The sequence below is a fragment of the Spermophilus citellus genome (assembly GCF_964194105.1).
Source record: "Spermophilus citellus genome assembly, chromosome: 13".
Taxonomy (NCBI): domain Eukaryota; kingdom Metazoa; phylum Chordata; class Mammalia; order Rodentia; family Sciuridae; genus Spermophilus; species Spermophilus citellus.
In genome coordinates this window covers 4,995,714-5,018,100 of record NC_138193.1, presented here as the reverse complement: position 1 = coordinate 5,018,100, position 22,387 = coordinate 4,995,714, and the positions used below count along the sequence as shown (strand labels likewise).

General features: G+C 41.0%; 1 protein-coding gene across 1 annotated transcript in view; it reads right to left on the bottom strand.

Annotated features, from left to right (window-relative positions):
- Positions 1 to 529: 529 nt before the first annotated feature.
- IL18RAP (interleukin 18 receptor accessory protein) overlaps positions 530 to 22,387 on the bottom strand; it is a gene marked incomplete at its 3' end in the record, with an annotated part of 28,263 nt that continues 6,405 nt past the window's right edge. The window contains exons 4-10 of the mRNA XM_081263890.1: positions 15,413 to 15,563; positions 10,618 to 10,683; positions 9,083 to 9,206; positions 6,976 to 7,127; positions 4,395 to 4,532; positions 1,490 to 1,663; positions 530 to 852 (exon numbers count right to left, since the gene is read on the bottom strand). Coding sequence (XP_081120016.1) covers positions 530 to 852; positions 1,490 to 1,663; positions 4,395 to 4,532; positions 6,976 to 7,127; positions 9,083 to 9,206; positions 10,618 to 10,683; positions 15,413 to 15,563 — 1,128 coding nt within the window. The remainder of the gene's footprint in view (positions 853 to 1,489; positions 1,664 to 4,394; positions 4,533 to 6,975; positions 7,128 to 9,082; positions 9,207 to 10,617; positions 10,684 to 15,412; positions 15,564 to 22,387) is intronic.

Here is a 22,387-nt window from a genome sequence, read left to right as displayed (position 1 = left end):
ATCTCTTTATTTTCACTTCCTGTGCTGCAGACTTGATGGGAGAACGTGGAACAGAAAAAGCTTTAGGCAGATATTAAATTACTCATGTCTAACAAATAAATATATTTATTTGATTGCAAATGACATGAATTCATAGGTCCACAGCAGCTAGGACAGTCCCTAGCCACAGAGCAGAAGCAGCTGCATCTGCTGATTCAGCTCAGAAGTGTTGGAAAACCTTGGGGGTGTGCGTGACAAATCACTCTCCCCCTGTCCAGTCCAGAGGAGCAATGGCTCTGGACCACAGACTCCATCTCCCTCCAGTGCCTGTCCAGTTTGCTTGGGGCCGGCAGAAAGACACTCAACTTTCAATTAGTAAATCTCCGTGAACCTTCTGCCCATGCACATCTCTCCTCCCCGAGGCTGGCGAGGAAGGCGTTTCCAGCTGGCTTTGCCATCCCTAGGCTGGAGCTCCTCCCAGTGGTTTCTGTTCTGTGGAATCCTTTCAAGTGGGGGGGGGGGAAATCCTTGAGCTAATTCTGAGCTGGTTCTATTTGAATCTTCTAGAGTTTTTAACAGGCATGTGGTAGCACATTTGTGTCCAGAATCTGGAATTGGGACGAACTGATTTGAAGCCTTTCCAAGTGACTGTGGGTAAAACCCTGAGAGCTTTTTTCACAAGATGAGGTAGAGACTCTGGCTCTTGGAAGGAACGGAACTTAATTAAAATTAGTTTTAGCGTTTGATCTTCCAAGGCAACATTCACCGCTGCTTGGAGTTCAAAGACACTGGGTCCATTGACATAGTTGGGGCTCAAGATAAATACTCCTCTTCTGCTCTTCTTAATAATGCTCACGATGTCTTCCGCATACACTAGAAATAAAGAGTTCAATGATTTGCCATTGATAAAGTTAAATCTTGAGTCACAGTAACCTCAGCCTCACAGATCCACCCAGGGAGCTCCCTGCAGAGGAAGGGGACATGGCCTACTTTGGCACTTTTATTACATCATCTCTATTGGCTTCCCCAAATATACTCCACTATCTAGTGACTCTCCATTGTATACTTCTCTCCTTGCACTCTGTTTGCCCCAAACTGTCACTTCCTCTAGAAACAAAGCTTATGAGTAGGCTGGGCTACCCGGGGTCTTAGGACGTCCCAGGAGATGAGTGAGGCAGGATGCTGGAATATCTCCTGAGGGTAGAGTTCCAGAAACCAGGAGGACCTCCTGTTTGGAATGACAGAGATTATGTCCCAGTAAGGATCCAGGAAAGACATCTTTGTACTGGGTAGCCTCCCTAGCATCCTTCTGAAAATGGATCCTTTTGATGAGGGAGCATGTCTCTGGAACATGTTCTGTGTTGTTACCCAAGATGATCTAGGTCCATGAAACCAGCCAGAAGATATGTCCCAACAGAAAGAATGACAGGAAAAAAAAAACCCAAAACTTCAGAGTTGTATTGAAGTGCCCTTTATTCCCAAAGGTGGTTCCCCCTGCCCCCAGACATACCTCCTCCGGGGACCACATCTCTCTCAAGCAAGCACAAAGTGTATCCATATTTGTTTTCCAGAACTTCAGGAAACAGATTCAAGGCCAAGTGCTCCTCACTCGGAGCTGAAGAGGCTTCACTCTCCAAAGAGCTCCATTTTGCATAGGATACGAAAGCATCGAATTCCTTTTTATCTGAGGAAGAGAAACAATGGAAAACATAAGCCATTGACATTGTTTTACCATCAGGGTACCACAAACAGATGCTTGGAGCAAATGGGAAATCCTTACAAAATGGATTTTAAGAAATACTACTACTAATAAGACCCAGCAGCTGCATCCATTTCAAAATCACACTATTGAGTGGTATGGATTGTCCAGCCCCAATTGAATTCGAATTCATGAAGCACTACTGGGCTGGGGGCAGATCAAACAGCTGGGGCCTCCTGTGATTAAATCTCATGCACTCAGGAGGGCCGCTGAGCTTTCTCTGCCTCTGCACTGTCTCTGTCTCGTTAGGTACACATCAAAGAGAAGTCTGGTTCATCACAGCGTGATAATGTCCAGTCAGGGAGACACTGCCAAGACCCAGCCCATTGCTTCCCTAGGAGAAAAAAAATAGCCCCTTAGAGTTCATGTCACATTAACAGCCATGCACTCCCCCCAAGGACACTTCAGTGACAAACTGCATACACATAAAATTAAAGCTGAAGAACTCCCATCACCTGCAATGTTGTAGCCACCACAGCATCATGGGGCAGAGCATTACTTGTGTGTCTGTGGCGATGGTGGTGTATACAAACCTGCTGTCTTGCCTGATATGTCAAAGTACAGCCCATACAGTAATGTACAGTATGTCACACTCGGTACACAATCATGCCATTAGTTGATGTGTTAATGTACTATACTTTTGTAGTTATTTTGGAGTGCTACTTCTACTTGTAAAAAACTGACTATAAAAAAACATGTCGAGTTACAGGAGCAGCAGACACACATACTTGCTGTTTGCCTGGTCTCTTGATCACATTATTTTCTCTTGTGCTTGATTAATCTCATGTTGTTTTGTTCACCGTAACCCTTGAAATCACAGGCTACGATACACACACACACACACACACACACACACACACACATGCCATGTAACTGACACCTGAGGTGTGTGGTAGGATATATCCTCTACATTTATGTAAGCACACTCTACAATGTTTGTACAATGACAAAATTGCCTAGGAGTGCATTTGTGAATGTGAATCTGTCATAAAATGATGCATGACTGTACTTATATTTAAATCTTCATATGCAAAAATAGGGTGCTATGACTCCTCATAGGCTGATACGTATTGCAGGAGATAATACATCTGATGTGCTTCGTGTCTGGTTTGTGTCCATTCCACTCTCTTCTAAATGGGAAAGTAAACTAATAGAACTTGTCTCAGGATATTTTAGAGGTCTCTTCTGCCTCTGTTGACTATGTTATTACAAATGCACATTGATTGCTGATACATACTGAAGAACTAACTGAATGAAGTAGAAAATTCCAAAAGCTAACTCACCAGGCTTTGGAATGGGACACAACTGGTTTATTTTCCAGCACTTCACAACTCCTGTCAAGCAGCATTGTTACAAAATAGTTGGTAGATCAAGCGGTTTGGCGGAATACCTGCTCAATGTGAATCTAAGAGGCCTCAGAAAAGGAAAGGCCAAGAGTCAAGCGAGGGGAATGCCAAAGAGCCAAGGTCCAGGAAGCTAATCTGTCATGCACCTCGTGGTCCAGGTGGGAAGGAGGATGCTCTGAGGCGTAGCTGGCCAGTAAGCGCTACACAGTTTCAAGATGTAGTGCACCATAATCGCCTCTATTTCTTCTATATCCATGGTGAAACATCAGCACACCAGGATTTTCATATAATATGGAAACTAAATTTCATATTAATAAAATTAGAGAGTGGAGTGTTAGCTGACCTCCTAGATCCTCCACAAATGTTATGTTTTATGAGTACGTTTTGAATGTTCGGCATTAGCTTCTGAGTATTCATTTTGTTGAAAATATCATGTTGGCCAGCAGAGGGCGCTGCATCACTGTGCTTGAAAAACCCGGCTCTGCCTCCAGATCTGATTAGTTAAAAAGTGGTCTTTGCAAACCAGAAGGAGAAAAAACACGTTGAAAAGTTTCACCGTTGAGTGACTCTTGCACACAAGCTCTTGAATCATAAGCCAGGTAAAACTTTAGCAAAACAGTACGAAATTGCCTAAGGAAACAATTAAGCCATTGATTAAATAATTTGCTCCATTCAAAAAGATGATTTTTAAAAAATACATCTCAAAAACACTTTCAGCTTATAGATCTCTACATCTCTAGGTTCAGTTTTGGACACAGACTTTATCTTTCCCTGCTTGGCTCATAAGATAATGAACGTAGCTAATACACATAACAGGCATGTCTAACGCTCTGCCTTCTAGAAAAAAATTGCTAGCAGGTGCTGAGGTTTCCTATTTGTGAAGGTATCGCTGTAAATGCGTGCTGTGCCTTCACAGGCTCTCCCAGCATCCTTTTTGATGGGTGCTATTGCTGTTCTATTTTATAGATGAAGAAACCGAGGCACAAAGATGTTATTTGCCACATTGTCTTAGGTTGGTTAGCAGAGAGAGGATTATCAAACCCCACAATAGCATCATCTATGAGATTCCGGGTGCAGCGAATGAAAAAAACAAAACGTTTCTCCAGCCTTCCCTGGTGTGAGACCACCAGATCTGGAAGAAGCCACTGAGTGTCCCTCATGCGCTCTACTGGCCGGCAGGAGGCATCTGGAATTGTTCCCCAAGATAACTCCGAGGGAACAGATCCAATGGGTAGTGGTGGCACTTTTCTAAGGTCTTGGTCTAACTTGTTTTCGAGGGAATGTCAGGTGGCAGGTTGGGGCCAGCTTACCCCTGAGAGTCTCATCCTTGCTCCGGTAGCTTCGGCACAGCAACACCATTTCAATCCAGTACATGTAGATGAGGGCGCCTGCTGCCAGTGTGCCCACCAGGGTCATGACGGTGCCCAGCAGGATGTACAGGAACACCACTGGGGGGACAGGGGAGCGGTGAGCAGCAGAAGCAGCGCTCCTGGGCCAAGGCCACCTGCAGCCCACACCAAGGGCCTGCCCAGCACTGTTTCCGTTTCCTGCCACTGGAAACAGCATCTCCCCTGAACCTGGGCCTATCGAAAATCAAGTCCGGAGGGAGCCATCGACAGTAAACTCTAGAGAGCCCAGGGAATAGGCAGATCCTGAGGGGAGGGCCTGGGAAGCTTCTCACAGCCGTTCAATTCACTTCTTCATTCACACACTCCCACACAACCACTTGCATCCTCCTGATTGCACATGGTCAATTACACTCACATACTGTCATGTCAACGAAAATCTAAACTTCCTGAGACCAGGTACATCCCCAGTTCCTGACAATGGGTAGAGCACTCTGGAGTGACGCCATGATTAAACAGCACTCACCACCAGCTAGGAATGAACTTTGTCTTACACGCCTCTGAACTTGCTGGTACTAGTCATCAATTAGCTGAATGAATGAAGGACATCAACTACATCTCTGGGCATCTTCTTAAAGAAATTTGAAACTCTTCCTTAACTTCTTTTTTTTAAATTTGTTCTTTTTAAGATATATATACATTATACACACACACACACACACACACACACACACACACTACATGACCAGTGGGATTCTACCTTGTGTACAACCAGAAGAATGAGAGATTATATTCCATCTATATATGACGTATCAAAGCACATTCTATTCTAATTATAACTAATTAGACACAAATAAAAAATTTTAGAAAACCTCAGTAATAATTTCTTAAAGGTTAGTTGCAACATGAAATCTGAACCTATTATCAATTGATTCTTCATCCTCAGTTACATTAAAAAACATTGTTACATCTTTCACTCTTTTTTTTTTTTAGTTTTCAGCGGACACAACATCTTTGTTTGTATGTGGTGCTGAGGATCAAACCCGGGCCGCACGCATGCCAGGCGAGCGTGCTACCGCTTGAGCCACATCCCCAGCCCCACATCTTTCATTCTTAATGGGTTTTACACCGTGACACTTTGTCACTTGGAAACTATTTCTTCACTGCTATTTGGTTCTTCTAAAACTTGATATATTTTATTGTAGAATATGTTTAAAGTCACATGTGTGAATATTACTACCAAACTCATCCAAAAAAAAAAATCTTAATTGTAAAGCTGTTGAGATCTAAGTGTCAGATATAAATTTTCCAAAATTCTAAGTTTGAAAGCATAATGTGTTATTCTAATGATTACAGTATACCCTATTGTTACAGGAATTTCCACCCCAGGAACCTCTTTTGTAATATATATGACAAAAAAAAAACCCCTACTGTATTAGTATTTTAATATAATGCAAGAAATTTGAATGATATATCATAAAAGGTATAAATAAAAACGTACCTACATTCCTCAAAGAAAGATACAAGTAACAGCAGCATGTATTTTGACATATTATACAAACATGGAGTATAACTTATTCTAATTAGGATCCCATTCTTGTGGTTGTACATGGTGTGAAGTTACACTGGATGTTTATTGTATATAATGATAGGAAAGTCACATCTGATTTGTTCCTACCTCCTCCCTTCCCTTCATTCCCCTTTGTCTAATCCAATGACTTCTATTCTTCCCCTCCCCACGCTCGCTGGTTGTGGATTAGCATCAACATTTCAGAGAGAACATTCCTCCTTTGGTGTTTGGGGATTGGCTTATTTCACTTCACATGGTAGTCTCCAGTTCCATCCATTTACCAGAAAATTCCATAACTTAATTCTTATTTATGGGTGGATAACATTCCATTGTGTATATACACCACATTTTCTTTATCCGTTCATCTGTTGTAGGGCACGTAGGTTGATTCCAAAGTCTGGCTATTGTGAATTGAGGTGTTATAAACATCAATGTGCTGCATTGCTGTAGTATGCTGATTTAACCTGAAAGGTGTCTTGCACAACAATATTTTTCAGGAAAAAAAAAAAAGGAAGCCATGTCTCTCCTGGATAACAGGGAAATCCGAGTATGGAACCATTTTTCCGCTTCTTGCCTGGAATTTCTACTCTAGCTGCTTAAATCGCTACCACCTCTGATACACAAATATCATTCTGAACACTGAGAAAAATGACTCTTCCCCTTCTCTGTTCTCCCTCCATCAGAACATGAATCCAGGACGTTCTCTGGAAGCCAAGCAAGGCAAGCAGAAAAGGAAATTTGGTCTTAGCACCTTGCCCACCACATAGGGCACACCCGGAATCAATGAATATTGCAGCTTACTAGTGTCCCGGCTTTGGCCAAGGTTATTAAATGGGTAACACAGCCAAGTGCTTAAAATAGTGTCTGGCATCTAAGAAATGTTCATTAGTATCCTATTATCACTGTTCGATAAGAAAATACCTACCCCCACAAAGAAAAGCAGCTGCCTGTAGTGGGTCTACCTCCTGGGCTTACCTCCTTTCTTTTCCCTCAGTTGGAGAGTCCAGGTGACATTCCCAATTGAGTTCTGAGCAAAGCAAACATACTTTCTACTAAGATCTCTCTGAGTGAGGTTTTCCAAGGAGAAAACACATTCAATAACTTCATCCTTGACAGTGGATTGTGTACTAGGAAACGAGGGAGAATTCCATATCAGATCAGTGACACAAATCGACATACTGTGACAGTGTGTGTGACTCTTGTCAGCAGTCAACAGTTTGGCTTTCAAGAGGAGGGTCGTGTCAATAATTGAAGATACCAGAAGAACAGGAGATGGACAGAGAAGACCCATTCTTTGGGTAACTTACTGGTTCTGCTGTACATTTGCACTAGGATATAACTCACTGGGGCCCTCATCTGACCTTCCTTACTCCAAGAATTTCCCTGGAGGACAGATAATAACAATAATTTAAGGATAACATTAAAAGTAATAATATGAGCCTCCTAACTTGGCCAAGGATAGACAGGCCCAGCAGGTAGATGAGGAGTCACAGGTCATACCGCTGATCCATGCCCTGCTGCCCCGTCACGGAAGCTGTGAGTTCAGGCATTTATTCACAATCTGGATGCTCTAGAATCACCAGTCTTCACTCTTGTCTTCACCTTATGAAGTCTTTTTGATGCCGATGGTGTTTAAGACTGCATTGCTGTGAGCCTCCTAAACCACCTCTTAATCACTGAGCACTTCCTGCCTGCCATAGCCTGTGATGAACACGTCACCTCTACTGCATCTGCCCCTGACGGTGACCTGGCAAAGCGAGGTTATTATCCACAGGTTACAGAGGCAGTGAGGGAGGCTCACAGCGGGTCAGGTTCACATTGCCACTAGGTGGAAAACAGGTTCAAATCCGAGGCAAATCAAGTTCTGTTTGACACACGCCATCCCTCTGATCTCTAATGCAATGTCAGCCTAAGTTGGGACCCCATGACTTCTCTGATCTAAGAAATTCTGGCTAAATTCTATTTCTCTTACCAAAATCTATTCTTAACATTTTGTAATGATGTGTGCTTTTCAAACTGATATCACATTTGGTCACTAAGATGTTTTAAAAATTAGAAGAAAACACTAATACATAGATTCTTACTTTGGGTAAGATTTGGGGAAACTGAGGGGCACATCGTCTAGCAACAGAGCTAATTGAACATGGCTTTATTCAAGCCCTTTGACTCTTCAAAAGACTGTAGGCTTTTGAAGCACTGAATGTCTTTGAATGTCTAAATTTCCCTTTCTATTGGTTAAACTCTCTCACCAGTAAATTCTGTCCACTGATGTGGGTTTTGTGCTCCAGAGAGCACAGTCCAACTTCACATAAAGGTATTTCAACACAGATAACCCACCTCTGAGTTTTCTCTTTCAGGTTAAATGGCTTCAGATATCTTGTGTGCTGTTTTTGCCAAACTCTGCATTATGGGGCTATTTCCTCTGGATACTTTCCCGATTGTTAATGATTCTGCAAATTTGGATCCCTGAACTCATGGCAAATTGAATGCGTAGCACTGGTTGGATGTGCTACTTCTCCTCCAGCAATCTGACTCAGCATGTCTGTCTGCTGGATACCTTGATGTTTAAGGCAGCCACATCAAACTGTTGCACTAAAGTAAGCTTTAAAACCACTTGAAGGTCTAGGGTGTTGCGCAGTGGTAGCATGCTTGCTCAGCATGCTAGATGGCCCTGGATTTGCTCTCCAGCACCAAAAGCAAAACCAGAACAAAAGCAAAACACTGTCACACGCTCATGCATCACTAAATGACAAGCTGAGTTGATTCTATCATTGCAGGAGCATCGGAGTGTACTTAACACAAGCTAAGGTGGCTCTGATGTCACTCAATGGTACCAATCACATACGGGTCTTTCACTGACCAAAATGTTGTTATGCATGACTGGTTCATCCTATGTCCCCACCAGAATCTGCAAGGCCTCAGGTCTAAAATGAGCATACAAATGCATCTCTGTGTTTTTGTTTTCTCCACTAGTTGGTAATAGTGTCTAGCCTACTAAATATAATCAGCTGTGCACATTTTAGCAATTTCTAAGGGTGAAAGCATCTAGTCTAGGTTGCAAAGACTTATCTCTTTTCCTTACCTTTTCTTCTCAGAATTTGGGGCTTCCCACTCCCGGTCAGCATCTTGGATGTACCACTTTATCACAGGTCTAAAGAGCTTTTCGAAGCCAAATCGTGCTTTGCAGCGAAGAGTTAAAGACTTTCCTGACAATAAACAAGTCCAAGAAAATAGGAAGGAAGAATATGAGAAAGCTTTGTCCCCTGATGGGGAGGAAGATGTGGCCAGGAGACAATTTCTGCCCAATTGGCAGAAGAAAGCTTGTATGCCAGAAATAACCAAATGTTGACACATCTCGTTAAGAAACACAATGGTCCTTGTGTGTTCGTCTCTCATGGGCAACACTCATATCTCAAAAATTTTACCGTCTGTTCTCAACATGAAGATGAACACAGTCATATGTGGTTTGAGCAAGACATCAGGGAAATGAGAGTTTTAGTGACCAGCATGTTCTTCGACACCACTATAGAATACAATGTGCATCAGTAAAGAATATTTTACTAACCAATGTTTGCGTATTAAACGACATTCATGAGGTTCCTATAGCATGTAATTTAAAGAAGAGATTATTTAGATACTCAGCTGTGTTTTATGAATAAGGTACCATGGATTGGCATTCTTATTATTAGACTATCCTCTTTCTACCTACCATCTCCAAAAGGAATATCCAGAAATGCTCTGCCTCAAACAATATTTAACCAGGAAATGCTCAGGGCCTCCAATTGAAAAGCAATTTTTGCACGTTAAAGTTTTCCTACCGATAATGCTTTAAAGTTCACTCATGCCATATGTAACTTGACTACGTATTTGGAATTAATCTTTCTTCTTTCTTCTTTCTCCCATTCTCATAATGTTTCCTGCATTGCTGTCACTATTTCTGTCTTCAGGACACGCTGCTATGGCCACCCAGTGATCTTATACCATAGTATCTCTTTCTACATTTCTACAATGACAAATCTTATATCAGTATTTAAGAGAGCACATATTTTATTGAAAAAGAAACCATTTGGTGTTAAACGTATCCATTCTTTGGCTTTAGGAAAAGACATAAGTGTTATTGAACTTGACAAAATGAAAGGAGACAAAACGGGGGATGTCAATTTCCCCTGTACCCCACAAATGACACCATTTTGTAATATGTTTGCATGGGGTTTGTAGTATTCCACTATATTTCTTGTAAAGACCAAATATCATATTTATAAGGGTAATGCCACTCAAGGTGGTATATTAATAAACAAAACCCACATGTATAACCTCTTCTTCCTAGGAGAATCTAAAATCTATTGATCATGTGCAATGCACCATTCGTTTATCATCCATTGCTCTATAATACTCAATAAAGCCCTGTAAAATCAATTTTATGATGCCTATTAGCAGATATAGGGACTGGATCTTAGGAGGATTTAGTGATTGTGCAGGGTCACAGAACTAGGCAGACCTGAGTTAAGATTCATACCCAATTCTGCTTAATCAAAACCCTAGTCTTCTTTTCCTAATCATTTAGACCTGCTCTAGAAGCCCAGTGTCATTCAAAGAAGATAACAAGGATGAGCTTACCAAGTTCTACTTCCAGTGTGTCCTGGATGGGATCCAGAATATCTGGCTTGAATTTAGTGTCTTCCACTAAAAGATGAATATAAAAATAAAAATACAAAAATAAAAATCATGATTTGCATTGGGAATTCTGAAGGCCTGCTTGCTGAAGATTTGGGGTCCTTCGATTGGTCCTCAATGTTTTAGTGCTCCCCCTTCAAATCGTATCCATGATCCATAAGTCTAGGAGCTCAGGTTTCCACGTGAAACTTGCCCACAGAAGTGATTGTGACATTGGGATATGGGTGTCATCAAAACATTAGTCCTTGACTAATCCACATCTGCCCGGGAACGTTTCCTTCCACCCTAGTGCTGCTCACCCATTGCAGACATGTCGCCCCATGTTGATCTTCTACCACTAGATTCCCTTTTAATATGCTTTGCCTGAAAAACTCAATGGAAGGGAGAAACTGTTAAGCAGATCTGTGTGCACTCCCTCCCTCCTTAAATTCAGGGATTGTTGCAAAACAAAGGAGAGTCCGGCTTTTTGCTGGTCATGGTATTCTTCATCTTCCTGCCACAAAACTTCAAAGGTGGCCCCACTGTCAGCCTTCCTCTTGAAGGTGTCCTCTCTCCTGGTCAAGGGAATGTCATGACCTTTACTCTCCACATCATATTGATTCTCACAGAGCGTCCTCCTAATTCATGTCAACTTTGAATCTTTCATGTCTCCCTCTCTCCTTCTGTTTCTCTCTCGGCTTCTTCTCATCAGTATTTGCCTACACCTAGTCTCTCTGACTTAAAGTAAGAAGAGGGAAGGAAAATACCTCCCCTTATTCCTGCCTGATGCATTCTTCTTCCTTCCCAAGAAGGGAAGGAAAGGGCTTTGTGGGATGGTTTCCTCTCCCCCTCACCTGCCATGGAGTCTCATTTCTTCTCTCATTGCTCCATTGAATCTGCTTTGGCTGAAGTTCATCTAAGTCTATTGGGTGACATATGTACTCTCCTGGTGGGCAGTATTGCCCACGGCAGGCATCCCCCTGAGAACCCCGCTCTTCCTTGATATCATGTCTCTGCACTCTCTACTCACCCTCAACCTCAATCTTTAGTCCCCCGTGTCCTTGAAGGTTCCCCTTCCTCTGTGCCTCTGCCGACTATCGCCTCTCTCCCCAGATCTCCTACTGTTCTTTCACTCTTCCTGCTCTCTTCAGATAGTAAAGTCCACACTTAGGACTCTTCCTTACAAAAGATCTTGGCTCCCAAACTGGTATCTCTGCTACCTTACCAAGTTCACTTCTTCTGCTGTTCTCTCTTCTCTTCCACTGATACCCCCTTGCCAATCCTCCTCTGTGCCACTTCTTTACATGTTAGCAATCCTCCAGGGTTCAGATCTAGATCTCACCCTGTTCCTTGGTTTTAGACATCGTGTGAAGTTGACCAGTCTCACTTCCACGCCTTCAGCCCTAACATCTCCAGGCTGGAGGGTCCAAATACCTATTTTTCATCATGACTTGGATGACTCAAAGTCCTTTCAAGTTAATATTTAACTTCATCATCAGACTTTCTTCTTCTTCTCTCTTTTATACTTATTAAATAATGTTATCATTAACCAATTTATCCTGATCAGAGAATTAAAATGTTCTTGATTTCCCTTTTTTATCTGCCTTCTGCATAAAATCATGTTCTATCCACATAAAATATGTTCCACATGAAATCATGTTCTTACACACACACACAGAAAAAATCATGTTCCATCATGTTCTATTGACTCACAAATTTAACCACTTTAATTACCTTTACGAAGTCTCTTCATAGAGAAACCAGAGGCATATATATATATATATATATATATATATATATATATATAATTTACTTTAATTTGTTATACATGATGGCAGAATGCAATTTATTTCATATTACACATATAGTGCACAATTTTTCAAGACACTGATTGAACACAGAATATTTTCACACCATTTGTGTCTTATATATGTACTTAGGGTGATGCTGTCTTACTCATTCCACCATCATTCCTACCTCCTTGCCCCCTACCTTTCCCTCCCTCCCCTTTGCCTTATTTAAAGTTCCTCCATTCCTCCCATGCTCCCCCACCCCCAATCGCCATTAAGTATCTGCGTACTCATATCGAAGAAAACATTTGGCTTTTGATATTTTGGGATTGGCTGGCTTCACTTAGCATGATATTCTCCAACTTCATCCATTTACCTGCAGATGCCATGATTTCATTCTCTTTTAATGCTGCATAATGCTCCATTGTGTATATATACCACAGTTTCCCTATCCATTCATCAACTGAAGGGCATCTGGGTTGGTTCCATAGTCTAGCTATTGTGAATTGTGTTGCTATAATCATTGATGTGGCTGCGTCCCTGTGGTATGCTGTTTTTAAGTCCTTTGGGTATAAACTGAGGAGTGGGATAGTTGGGTCAAAGAGTGGTTCCATTCCCAGTTTTCTAAGGAATCAGAGGCATCTTTTAAGAACATGAATCAGAACTGCTGCTCTCCCTCCTGGGACCAACTTCAGTGGATTACAGAAAACACACCTAGCTGCCCAGCTTAAAGCTTGGCCCCCGTGACCTTGGCTCTTCTTTTTCTCCTCTTGCTTCTCAATTGCCAAACCCTTTCAGATACGCCTTCTAAATATTTTCGGAATCCATCCACTTTTCTCCATCCCCACTGCCACTGCCAACTGGGGTCCCCTTCAGCAGGTCCTTACTTCATCACTGCAACCTCTGAACTTTCCTCTCTGCCTCCCATTCCTGTCCTCAAAAATCCACTTCCTACACCACAGGCACAGTGATCCATCTTGAATGCACGTCTGCTCATGGCACCCTCCCACTTACACCCCCAACGGCTCTCCGTTGTTTCTTGGATAACTTCCAGACTCATTAAAGCACATCAAATGCTTCTCCCCCTGCTTGGAAGGGTGCCTCTCCCACTTCTGTTGGACTCGTTTGACCCCATTGTTCAGGTTTCATTGGGACTCTGCTCACCCAGGTTTGGGTCTGGTGAGCACCCCTGTATGCCTACTGCTCCCCTCCTCCCACTACCTTGCATCCTGGTCTCCTTCTTCCTATCCATCTGCCCCACAAAACAATATGATTTTCGGAAGTCAGAGAAAGTGTCCAAGTTCTCATTCTTGCATCCTTAGTTCCAAGACTGACACATATTAGAAGTATTTGTGTGGGAATGAGTGGAAATCAGAATAAATGATTTAATGAAGAAGACAGGATTGATGAGAGAAAGTTTGATTAAGATAGATACAACACATATTGTAAGGTGTCCTTTGGAAAAGAGAAAAATAGATTATGCCATGGAGAATTTGGAAGAATGATTTGAGGCCTGAGTGAAAACATTTATACATCACATGGAGGAGACAGTGATTAAAGTAGGATCTTTACATGCCAACTTCTCTTCATTGTTGTTATTGTTGCTTTTTTACTGTTTATTTATTTATTTGTTTGTTTGTTTTTTTGGTTCTGGGGATTGAAATCAGGGGTGCTCACCCAGTGAGCCACCTCTCCAGCCCTTTTTATTTTGAGACACAATTTTGCAAAGTTGCTTAGGGTCTTGCTAAGTTGCTGAGGCTGATCTTGAATTTTTGATCTTCCTGAATTACTGGGATTACAGGCCTGAGCCACTGCACCTGGCTCCACCTTCTCTTCTAAGGAGAAATTTGACACAAAATAAAATGGTAGAGATCTGAAGTAGATGTAGGTGGAAGGCCAAGGATAGTCAAGAGTGTTTAACTAGGTCCTGGTGAGCTCCATGTGTCTTTTATCTTACAGGGAAAGTAGAGGAAGTATAATTGATGGGTGTCTTTACTAACAGCTGAGTCAATGGGTCTGAGGATCTTGGGTCCAAAGCATTAGTGACTGACTCGGTTATGCTTTAAGCACATAGGTAAATCTTTAAATGAATTATATCTTATAGTTTATTGGTGCTGAGTTTTTCAGATCTATTAAGAATGACCTAAGTGGGAATTTGGTGCAAAAATAGATAAGCCACAGAAGAACTCCAACAGGGCAATGAACATAAGATGAGATATTGAACTTCATTATTAGTCAGGGAAGTATAAATCAGAAGAAAAAAAAACAAAAGGAAACATCACTTGATACCAACCAAAAAATTCTGATAAAACTAAATATTACTTGTGAATAATGAGAATCTGTTCATTGCTGATGAGGGGGGATAAATGATACCTTGGTGTAATACTATGTGTTTATGACACAAAAACCATTTTATAACACAAAGCAATATCCTATTAACAGATGCATACATATGCAGCATAAGTACCAATGCAAAGGACATAAATTATAAGGTAGTGACTACACAGGGACAAGAAAAGCATGGCAGGGGATGAGGGTGTAGACCTCAAGCTGTAGTTACAATGCTTTGTTTCTTTAAAGAAAAAGAAGAAGATTTTAAGGATGTGGATAAACGTTAACACATGTTAAACTGGTAATAGACATGCAGATATTGCTTAAAGCTTCTGTGTGTGACACATTCAGTGTGCTTTCAAATTTATTACCAAAGCAAATCAAGGAGAAATGAATGGATAACCCAATCTGGGACATCTTGAGAATGGTTCAGAACTTAGCCTTCCTTAGGGGATGGGATCTGGGTTGATGGGAAAATTGATTCTTGCCCACACTCAAAGCTTTAATGTTTACAAGTGTATGACTATCCCTTTTGTTTTCCTAAAAGGAAAAAAAAAAATCAACAAGGCAAATGAAGATAATCTGATTTAGTCAAGTAGAGTTTTGATCTCAACTCTTATAAGAAAAATCCCACTCACCAATGGTCATCACTTGAACAACGTCTCTGATGGTACTCAAGCTGGCAGGATCTGGTTGAGTGTAATCACACACGTATGTGCCCTGGTGATAGACATAGGTATCATCCACTAAAATTGAGCTGCTCTTTTCTGCAGAAAGGAGTTTTCCATTCTAAGGCAAAAGATTAAAAAAAAAATTAAATACCTTTCTTTTTAAACCAGAGAAGTTTTATTAATAACCATGGCAGCTATGAAAATCTTCATAAATTTGAACCAGAGAGAGGATGATCAGTCTGAAATAATTATATCCCACGGTCCATGAAGACATTGTGTTAAAAGGTTCTTATGTGAAACAAGAAGCATTTCCTAAGAACTTTATGTGTTCATCTGAGGAACACAAACATGATCAACCCACAAAGGGTTTTTTAAACCTAGTATTTTCCCAGAGAATATTCTAGAAAACTTACAGGATTCTAAGGAATGTTATCTAAATGAATATTTTAAAAACATTTGTGTGTGTGTGTTTATGAATTGTGATCATTTTTTTTTCTGTGAGTGAGAGCAAAATATAAAGTTTTCTCTTTAAATTGACCTCTGATAGAAATGAACTACAGTAGAGGGGGTAGAGAGAGAAGATGGGAGGGGAGGGGGGATAGTAGAGGATAGGAAAGGCAGCAGAATACAACAGACACTAGTATGGCAGTATGTAAAAATGTGGATGTATAACCGATGTGATTCTGCAATCTGTATATGGGGTAAAAATGGGAGTTCATAACCCACTTGAATCAAATGTATGAAATATGATATGTCAAGAGCTATGTAATGTTTTGAACAACTAATAATAAAAAAAATTAAAAAATAATAAATTGACCTCTGATAAAACAATAAATTTTAGATTAAAGGTATTAAGTAAATGGGTTTACATAAATATCACAATGAATGACTGAAAACTGAGAGACAATTACTTAATTCTTAGTGGATCCATAGTAAAGAAAGAACTAAAATATAATTATCACTGTCTCTTCCCACTCGGTGATTCCCTCTGGCCCTTAGGATAAAGTTTACAACTCATCATGGTCTTATCTGGTCTCCTGCTGTTATTTCCCCCCAACCCACTTGCATCTACTATATAACCATGCTCTTCCCTGATTCCTGCACTTGAACCTCTCCCACCACATTTTACCACTGAGTGTGCTACAGCTCATTCTCAAGCAGTGGCTCCCTAGAGATAAATTTGCAAGAGCTTCCGTACCTAACATAACCTAATGGTGGTTCATGCCCACTGCTCTGAGGATATGAAGGGACCAATTCTCTCTGGCAGAATTGGTCCCTTCGTATCCCCAGAGCAGTGGGCATGAACCACCATTTCCATGCATGGGCCATTTGTACTAAGTACATGATTACTTATATCCCTCTCTGAATTTGTTGAAAGCAGCCCTCGTGTTTAGATATATAGATAGTGGTGGACACAGATGAATGGACACAGGTTCCTTTTCTCAACAGGTTCTCAGGCCCTGAGTGGTGATCCATTCTCTAGTACTGGGCACTGTGTACAGGGAGCATTTGGGTGGCCCTGCCCCAGCTCACAGGAGGCAGGGACACTTCCTTGAGTCCATGCAGAGCCTTCGAAGATATGAAGCAATCAGTCCATTGAATGTGTCATTTGGCAAACATCTGAAGCACAGGATGGACATGAGCAGCAAAGTCCAAATGGAAAAGGCCAATGAACGATGAGCATCGATATGTCTGTTCTGTTTCTCTAGCACATGTCAAGTGGGACAGCAATTGTAAGCTTGTTGTAAAGGATGTGGAAATAAATCCATGTGTACTTGAAACAAAGGTTTTCAAGTAGAAGAATCATATGTTGGGACAGTTTTAGTAAAAGCACTTGTAGTTAGGTATGGAAGCTCTTGCAAATTCAAGCAAAGACTATAATAATCACTTCTCTATCAACAGGGGCTGGGACACTGTGGGGGTTCAATTAATACTTGTGGAGTTACTGAGTACTGCTGCACCCATATCCCTGGAGCCTCTGACTTCCATGCACAATAATGCTTCTATGATACATGGCCTTCCAGTTTCCAACTCAGAGTCCCAGGAGCATACCTTTCATAACTAAAGTTGAAAGAAAAGAGAAAACACCACAAATGATAAAATATAAGACCCTGTTTTCTATAGATTATAAAGATTCCTTCTCAAGTATCATCACATATGATTTTCCAGATAACCCTCTGACCTGGTTTGCATCGATTCCATTTCTTTCAGTTTATAAATGAGAAAACAGAGGTTCTGAAGTTTAAGTAAGAAAGAGGCTAGTAAGTGAGAGAAATGAGAATAAACTAAAATTTTTCTGACTCTGAGTTTCATGTTTTCACTGATGTCTTTCCCTTCTACTTTGCCTGTTGACTGAGAGAATCAGGGGCTAACCCATGCCAAGCCTCTGGTGTGGTTCCTGTGGCCCAAGAAAAAATTCCCAGGAGGTTGGCAGGAAGTCTAAGAGGAGGGCCAGGCTGGTCAGAGTGGGGCAGCTACAGAGAGGAAGAAAATCCAGGGCAAGAGCTAGGGACAGACCAGGTTAAATATTTATCAGGTAATCTCAAGGATCAAGAACACTTCAAAAGCAAGGTTAAGAGCATGGAGGGAAATTCAGAGATAAAAGATAGAGAGCAGGGTGATTAAAAAAAATTAGAGTCAATCACAGGAGAAAGTAATGGAAAGAAAATGCAGAGCTAAGAATAGGACCTCAGCTGAGCCCTGAGGAGGGTGGTAATGACAAAGTGGATCTATTATTTTTTGTAAAGGACAAAGAAATTAGGAAAAAGGAATTTATGCCAAGGATGACAGGAAATTCATCAAATAAGTCAATGACAGGAGATCCTTGTCGGAGAGGTAGAGGCTGAGGTGGGGGTGCAGGGAATTCTTTGTTTTTCTCAGGCGTGAAACAGTCATGAACAATCTATGGAAGGAGGAACAGCCATTCTACACTGTGAATCTGTGTAGACAGTGGCAAAAAGTCCTAGAGAGAACTGAGGCATGAAAAAAAAATTAATGAAGACACCAAGAAGCACTGCAAAATGCCTGTAAGTTAGGCTCTAATACCATCAAGTGCAACCACACACGCTGAGCATTAGGGAGTACCAGGAACATGGCTCTGCTCCCAGGAACTGGGCTGCCTGGAACTGGGCGACACAGCTGTGTTCCTACCAGGGCTCCCACCACCTGGTCTGGGAGGACTCCCAGGATCTACATTTCTCCTGTAATTCAGCATAGACTTCCAGTTTCTGTGTTTGGCATGCTCCTCACCTTAGACTCACAGTGCCCATATGTGGGTGCACCCCTTCTCTGCCACATCTCTCACTGAACCAACTTCTACTTCTCTAACTTGGTAAATACTGTGAATATATTTTGATTGACGTATTTAATCTTTGCTTTTATTCCATGAAAACATCTTTGGTATCTGCCACCTTCATTCGATTCCCACTTCTATTTCTGTGGATCAGGATTCAAGTTCAAAAACATCAACAAGTTCCCAGTAAGGATACCGTATGAGCAACCCACAGCCTTCTCTTTAGTCTAATCCTAATTATACAACAAAGAACTCTCTGGCACAGAGCTTCTCAGCATTCACTAATATACCTTCGGTTTTTCTGTTTCTGTTGCCTATGCTGCTCTTTCTTGCTAAGTGTATCTGCATGATCATATGACAACATTATACTTACCTTCTAGGCTAATGTTTATCTTTTAATTGCAAAAATGACATATTATGGAAATTACTGATGGTGGTTCAGTTGTCAATCTCTAGCCAGGGTCTTGAGTGAATTATTAAATTGATGGCTTGTTGTTACTTACAAAAGGAACTAAGTGGTGGTTAGTATAAGACAATTTGTATTCACTAACAGCGATCACATCAAAATCATCTCATTTTCATTTATAATTAAATACTTAGACCAGAGGCTCAGACAGACAGAGTGGGCACACCATATTTTCATTGGAGTGTATAATTTGGAAAATACTTTAACGATCTCCCTGTTAAACAAAATATACTTGTGGACTGAATGATAGGCTATTTTGGTGCCATTCAGTTGATCAAGCAATAATACTCCATAATAGTGGATTCATGGACAAATGCAACTGGAAGGACCCCCTCTGGAACCAGCCACTGAAAACTCTGTCCTGGCTTGAATGATCACATAGCATATTTGCATATTTCATCTGTGGCCCTTACAAATCTGAGAATGCTAGCTACTGTGTTGGAATTTAAAATAAGCATTCCATTTCCTTGACACATACAATGATGAAGTAAAACCAACAAATTAGCATTTAACAGGATTAAAATGTGAAATCAAGACAAAGAGCTACAAATTCTACTCTATGATCATGAAATTGAGACTGCTTGGGTGAACTGCTTGAGTTTTTTTTTTTTTTTTTTTTTTTGGTACTGGAAATTTAACCCAATGGCCAGCAATCACTGAAACACATCCCCAGCCCTTTTAAATTTTATTTACTTATTTATTTTGAGATAGGATCTCCCTAAGTTTCTGAGGCTGGCTTTGAACTTGCAATCTTCCTATCTTGGCCTCCTGAGCAGCTGGGATTACAGGCATGCACAGCTACACTGGGCTTGATTATAATTCTTATGAAAAAGACCTGCTCACTGGGTCTTTCAGCCTTGTTATGGGCTACTGAAAGCCAAAAACAATTGTTGGCTGCATCAATGTTCTGTTCAGAACAAAGAAAGAAAGAGTTCCTCTGATTTAGCATTGGTTAGATAACTAGTGAATTAATGTATGGAACAGGTGTCTAGGAAACTGTCCAGGGTTGTGGAAGATGTTCACCATGAGACAACTGAATAAGTCAATGTATAAACTTTGGAAACAGCTTTCAAAAATATGAGCTAAATTATCTGTATTTCTTCCATACTGAGAAACACTTTTGTGTGTGTGTGTGTGTGTGTGTGTGTATGAGGCGGGGTGGGTACCAGGGATTGAACTCCAGGGCACTCAGCCACTGAGTCACATCTCCAGCCCTATTTTGTATTTTATTTAGAGAGAGGAGCTCACTGAGTTGCTTAGTGCCTTGCTTTTGCCGAGGCTGGCTTTGAACTCATGAGGCTCCTGTCTCAGCATCCTGAGCTGCTGGAATTCCAGGCCTGGGTCTAGCCAGTTTCACTACACTCTCCAGTTCTCCATGGCACTAAGTCACACAGTGCCAGTTACCATGAAACACTTACTGTGCAAAGTAGACCAAAAGGAAATGAAAAGAAGAAGTGGCAAGTCATAAGTAAAATTTCCATGGAGCACAAGGTTCAGAAATTACCTGAAAGCCACGTCACCACTGTGGCAAATGAATTTGGCATATGACAGGGATGGTCTTGGACCACAAATGGAAATGTTATTCAGGGCACAATGCTACTAATAGTAGGTCACAAAAGTAACCCATATCTTGGTACACTAGACCGCCTCAGAAGAGATTCTCCCACTGTCTTGCGTTGTAATTTTGCATTGTGTCAAAGATTTATTTAAATGAAATCATAAAAATGTTGTCTTGTTACATGTAATTATCATTTATAAACAGTCTATGCCCAAGCTATTTTCTCATTATATATCTAGAATTAGAAAAATATGGAGAAAAATTTCTTGAATAACTTCCTTTAATTCTGACTTATCAGTCATTAAATAATTAAGAAACTCCAAGCACAGGGACTCAGCCAGGCCCCAGAACTCTCCTTGAGCCTCCTCCAGGCTAGAGGGTAGCAACTGAACAGTTGTTATTCAACCAAGCCTCAGTTATTCTGCTTGGGCTGACGTAGGCCCTGAGACAAGGTCAAGGCTACATATATAGCCTTTACTTCTGTGCACTCTGATGGGACAACCAGCACCCCCGGAGACCTCACCTGTCCCTGGAGCCTGTCACATAGCCCTACCAGCTACAGATTCCAAACAACAGTACCTCCCAGCCATGGAGGACAACCTGCCACCTTGCCTGATCAGAGACGATCACAAAGTCTGACCAGAATCCAGGCAGTGCTCTCCTCAGACCATGGAGCACAGTAGTGGTCCTGCCCCACTAGATCATACTGCTCCGGAGTCGACCTGTCTGAGTTGTCAGCTAGCCCATCCGAATCCTAAGATAGACTGAATAGTGAAGATCGGTCAGTACCAAAGATCAAAAGCTGTGACTGTCTCCGCAAATGTAAAGTTCCCCCCAAAGCAACAGATCATGAAGAATCATGGAGATATGACAATACCGATACCAGAAGAAACTGACAAAGCTCTGATAACGGACCTTGAAGAAAAGGAGATATATGTAATGACTATGAAAGAATCCAGAGTAATCCTCTTTAGCGTGACCTTGTTAACAAGGTCAGACAATGGAAAGAAATATGTATAGGAAATGAATGGAATTTCAAAAGCAGTTTGTGAAAAAAATCAGAGTTTGAAAATTAAATGGAAACAATCGAGATTCCTAATTAAAATGTTATAAATAAAGAATACAATGATAACTAAAAAATAATTTAAAGAAAAAATTTAACAGCCATCTTGATCAAGCAGAAGGAAAAGGTGGGAAGCTCAAAGATATGGCATTTGACCTTCTCCATCAGAGAGGCAAAAGGAAAAAAAAGAGGTTAAAAGGCTTCTGAGAATCAGAAATATCATCAGAGAATTAACTTTTGCACCAAAAAAAAAAAAATCAAAGGAGAAGAAAGAAAAAGTCTTAGAAGATATACTTAAGAAAATAATGTCTCTGGGCTGGGGCTGTAACTCAGTGGTAGAGCACTTGCCTCTCAGGTGTGAGACCGTGGGTTGGATCCTCAGCACCACATAAAAATAAATAAATAGATAGATAAAAATATCGTGTCCATCTACAACTAAAAGAAAAGAAAAGAATGTCTAAAATTTTCCCAGATCTGAGAAACACAACAGTCAGTTACAGGAAGTTCAGAAGCCTCCAATCAAATTTAAATCAGGAGGAGTTCATTTAGAGATATCAAAATCA